The sequence below is a fragment of the Poecilia reticulata genome, linkage group LG20 (assembly GCF_000633615.1).
Source record: "Poecilia reticulata strain Guanapo linkage group LG20, Guppy_female_1.0+MT, whole genome shotgun sequence".
Taxonomy (NCBI): domain Eukaryota; kingdom Metazoa; phylum Chordata; class Actinopteri; order Cyprinodontiformes; family Poeciliidae; genus Poecilia; species Poecilia reticulata.
This window is the reverse complement of record NC_024350.1, coordinates 16,502,244-16,507,046: the sequence shown is the minus strand read 5'-3', so window position 1 is coordinate 16,507,046 and position 4,803 is coordinate 16,502,244. Positions and strand designations below refer to the sequence as shown.

General features: G+C 35.2%; 1 protein-coding gene across 3 annotated transcripts in view; it reads left to right on the top strand.

Moving 5' to 3' along the window:
* LOC103456685 (collagen alpha-1(XVIII) chain-like) overlaps positions 1–4,803 on the top strand; it is a 69,138-nt gene that overhangs the window by 36,907 nt on the left and 27,428 nt on the right. For all 3 annotated transcript variants that reach the window (XM_008396396.2, XM_008396395.2, XM_017302015.1), the window contains exons 3-4: positions 2,059–2,306; positions 3,088–3,258. In XM_008396396.2, the coding sequence (XP_008394618.1) occupies positions 2,059–2,306; positions 3,088–3,258 (419 nt within the window). The remainder of the gene's footprint in view (positions 1–2,058; positions 2,307–3,087; positions 3,259–4,803) is intronic.

Sequence of the window (4,803 nt, the reverse complement as noted above, 5' to 3'; positions counted from 1 at the left end):
TTGGTGGAGGAAAGCGGTAAGATGCCCCATCTAAAGGCTGACACACAAACTACATAGTGGGCCAGGCAAACATGTGGAAAAAGGGACCAAAAACTTAAAGTATTCTAACCTTACATGCAAAATATGTAAGGTTTTTAGTTAGTTTTGCTAACTAAAAAAGTTAGCAAAACTGTCTTAGCATAACTTTTTTGCTAACTAAAAAAGTTATGCTTTTTTAGTTAGCAAAAAAGTTATGCTTTTTTAGTTAGCAAAAAAGTTATGCTAACTAACATTTGTTAGTTAGCATAACTTACCTGTTGTAGTGAGATAAAAGTACTGAAAACTCACAAAATTATATTTAGCATCACAACTACCGACTTAATTTATTGTTCCTTTATGTCACACTTAGTTTTTCAAGAGTTTTCAACTGAAAATAGTTTTTCATCCCAAAATATGCTAACTTACATTGCAGTATCCTACATATCTAGATAAGCTAAAGCTATTTTCAGGATATATTTTTAAGTTCCTTTGAAGCAATATGAAAGATATGTCACATACAATATAGTATTTATCTTTACAATTCAACTAAAAAAGGGAAAAACTCGCCACTGAATCTCACATGTATCATTCAGTTGTGTTCAGTAAAAGTTTGTTGGTGTCTGCAGGTTGATTTGCCGACGTTGAGGACATTTCTTGTCCACATCTGTGTTTTTTGTGTCTCTACAGAAAATTTTGATGTATTGATCCTGAACTTTTTGTTTTCTTGCAAAACACTGCAGATTTTATGCAGAAATTGGCTATTACTCCATTGTTGGTAAAGTTTTTGTTAGTGATGTGCTGTGTTGTTTTTGCTCCAACTTGCTCTTTGAAGTTGTGACTAAAAGTTAAAAAAAATGTTCTGGATGTTGTTATAAGGCCTCTGTCTTCCAGCTCTGCTTTTCAGCTTCGACATGTGAAGAGCAACAGATTGTTGACGCATGTCGAACACCTAGTGCGACCAGAACGACTCCAGCTGCTTCAGTGCTGCTGGCGGTCGCTTGGCAGCCATGTTGACCGCTTCGCATCCCGCAATTTTGATGACTTTACTCCTGTATTATTTCTACTTTATGCTCGTACAACTTTATTCTTACAATTTTATTTATTTTTTTAGCATATGGGAATCCTTATAGTCTGTCGCAGTAAGTAGGTAGCAAGCTACTACTTAGCACCAAACTAACTATCTAGTTAGCAAGCTATGTAGTTAACGAGCTAAATATTTTGTTCCAAACGAAAAGCTTAAATGGAAAGCTAAACATTTAGTGATGTACATAGCTTGATAATTAGTTAGTAAGCTAAATGTTTAGCTAAATATTTAGCTTGCTATTTAATTGTTTAGTTAGTAAGCTAAATGTTTAGCTCCAAATTAAATATTTAATTAGAAAACTAAATATTTTGTTCCAAACTAAATGCTTAAATGGGAAGCTTAGTATTAGGCTAAATATTTAGCATAACTGTTTAGTTAGTAAGCTTAATATTTAGCATCAAGCTAACTATTTAGTTTAGTAATTAAATGTTTAATTTGAGACTGACATTTATAAATGAATGGATATCATTGTGACAATACGACTTAATAAATAAAAACTCTTTTTTTCTGTTATGACAAAGTAACCCAAATAATTGCTTATAATTTTTTTGTGGTTTTACAGATAGAGCCACCAACCCAAAAGCTTCTGTCCTCTTTTATATTCACATTTTGTTTTTTTAAGTTTTGGAAACTGCGTCTTTTTCTGCTACATTTATACTTTGAAGAATGCATGAATGCATGAATGCATGTCTCCCAGTCTGGAGTGAACTGGGTGAATCCCAGTAATGAGAAGCTGTTAATACAAACTCCACTTCCTTCTGCCTGGAGTCTCTTTCATTCCCAGCATTTTTCCCAGTAGCAGTTCCCAGTTTCCATCTAGCTTTCTGGTCGACCAGTTTGTTTCCTTCTGGGGTGAAGGTGGCCAGAGATGACCTCTGAACTCTAGTGGAGAACAAATGCTTTCTTTTTCTCCTCCGCTAACACACTTTCCACCTCTTCTGTGTGTTTTGTGGCAGACCGGGGTTCTCACAGCTCGTTGGATCTGACGGAGCTGATCGGCGTCCCCCTGCCCCCCTCCGTCTCCTTTGTCACCGGATTCGAGGGCTACCCGGCCTACAGCTTCGGCCCGGGCGCCAACGTGGGCCGCCTCACCAAGTCGTTCATCCCAGATCCGTTCCATCACGACTTCGCCATCACGGTGATGGCGAAGCCGACCACGCGGCGCGGTGGTGTTCTGTTCGCCATCACAGACGCATATCAAAAAGTGAGACTTTGTCTGTCGCTGCTTTTCTGTTACAAATGTGCAGAAAACTTTGTTGATCTTCTTTAAATTCACAGATGTGGTGTCTATTAAATACAAGATGCTATTAAAACCACATGATGGGTCAATAGAAACCGTGCTGAGACACGCTCCTACCACTTCCTGTCGTCTTCTTCATCGTTTCCAACAGTAGCAAAATCCAGTTGGAATGCAAAAAAATGTTTCCATTGCAATTTTATAAAATTATATTTGTGTTAAGGCCGTTGCAAATATAAAGCAGTACATTTCCACCAAAAAACTCTCAATTTTGAGATAAATCTCTAGAAAAAAATAAGAATTTTCTGAGCCTGAAATGTGAAAAAAAAATGCGAGAAAAAACTCAGAATTTTGAGATAAATCTCTGAAATTTTCTAGAAAAAGAACTTTTGCTAATTTTCTAAATTTTCTAAAAGTCAAAACGTTTCTACTTCTGAGACTCAGAAATGTCCAAGTTTCTTTAATTTCCTAATTTTTTAATGTTTCTTTAATTTCAGAGTTTTTTGGCAGAAATTTACTCCTCTGTTTTAAAAAAATGTTTCTCAGCATCGTAGGAAATACAACTCATCTTAGTGCAAAAAACCTTTTTTGTTTCCATTAAGTAGATTTATTTTTGTAATTCGAACCTGCACAATTACATAGTTTGTGGAAACGCAGCTGTTTGCTTTTCATTGATTCCTGTTTGCAAAAATTGACCCACCAGTACCATCTGGTTGATGCCTTTCTGTGTTTTGGTTGCATTGGTAAGGTCGTGCAGCTCGGCGTCGCCCTGTCGGAGGTGGAAGACGGCGCCCAGAACGTCATATTGTACTACACCGACCCAGAAACCAGAGGCGGGACCAGAGAGGCCGCTTCTTTCAAAATGGGGGAGGTGACCGGACGCTGGGCGAGGTTTACCCTGACCGTGCAGGGAGCAGAGGTGAGCGGGGCGGATTGGTTCTGGTTTTAACGACACCAAGGATAAAAACTCACATGTTCAAAAGTTTGTCCTGCTTTCTGCCATTTAGTTTCTCTCTTATTTCTTATGCCTGGACTGAATATCAGTATGTTGTCTTCAGAAATAAAGCAAACCGAAATGAAATTAGAGAAGAACCAGAGTGAATAATGGAGCGACTTTCATTTCAGTTGAAGAACCCGACTAATCCAAAGTCACATCTGAACCCTGCTCCGCTTTAGCTCTGAGGAATAATGAGACTTTGAGACTTTTCATAAATAAATTACTTTATCAGAGACGAAAATTATGCTTTATTTTTTTATTATTTATGTGACACGAGAAATATAACGTATTCTTACTGAAACGGAGTCGTTGTCCTGTTGAGCCGTGAAGCTTTGAGGGTTTTTTCTTAGAAACAAACAAAAAAAAAAAACACAAGCTGCTTTAATTTTTAATAAAACAGTGACAATAACAGTCATTAACACTCATTAATAAATATCAGAGAAACACAATAAACTTTATTTCTAGTACAGTTGTTGAGACTAATGTTCAGCCGTGCTTTTATTTACAATGCCTACAGAAAGTATTCACCCCTTTTTACTGCTTTTAATAATCAATTATTTAATGACAACAAATGTACACAGTAAACTTTAGAGATTTTATTTTTTATTTTTCAATAAACGTTTCTCTGATTTGTTGTTTTTCTGCTTATTTTGAAACTAATTCTGTTGAATTAGGTCATTTATGTTAAAGACGGTGAATCTATCAGACGCTTTATGTTTTTATTTAATTATTATTTTGTATAAATAAGTTGAAATTAAAGGTTTTTTGTAAAGTAAAAGAAACACTTTTTGTTGATCATGATTGACTTATAAAAGCAATAAAACATCCTCAGGATTAATATATTTTATACACATTGTGGCTCTTCAGATTCCTTATACACACTTTCTATGTTCACATCTTACACAAGCAATTTTAAAACCATTTTTAAAAATACTATAGAAGCTGATGTGCCTAATTTACAACGTATGACTTCCATAACATGTTTTCTTTCTATAGAAAGTATTCCTGGTTCAGTACTTCTGTGTTTGTTTTTGTCTTCTTGTGCAAAAACACAAAAGTATCTTTGTCTATTTCTAGACCAATAAATGAGGCCAAAATGTAGGAGCTCGTTTTAAGTAAATAACTCCTTAATATTGAAGAAAAATACCCGTTCCGCTGGTATTTTTTATACATTAATCAATCAATCAATCAAATTTTATTTGTATAGCACATTTATACAATGTTCAAAATGTTTTACATAATTAAAATAAAAACAGCATGTGACAGTGAATAAACAGAAAGACAAAGATAATTTTTTAAAAGAAAAAGAAAAAAGATTTTAAAAAAGATAAAAACATTAAAACCGCATCCCTTGTAGGACTTCAGTTAAACGTCTCACACCTCAGAGTTTTAGTTAAAACGCCATTCAACATGGATTCTCACACCTCAGAGTTTTAGTTAAAACGCCATTTAACACGGATCCTCACA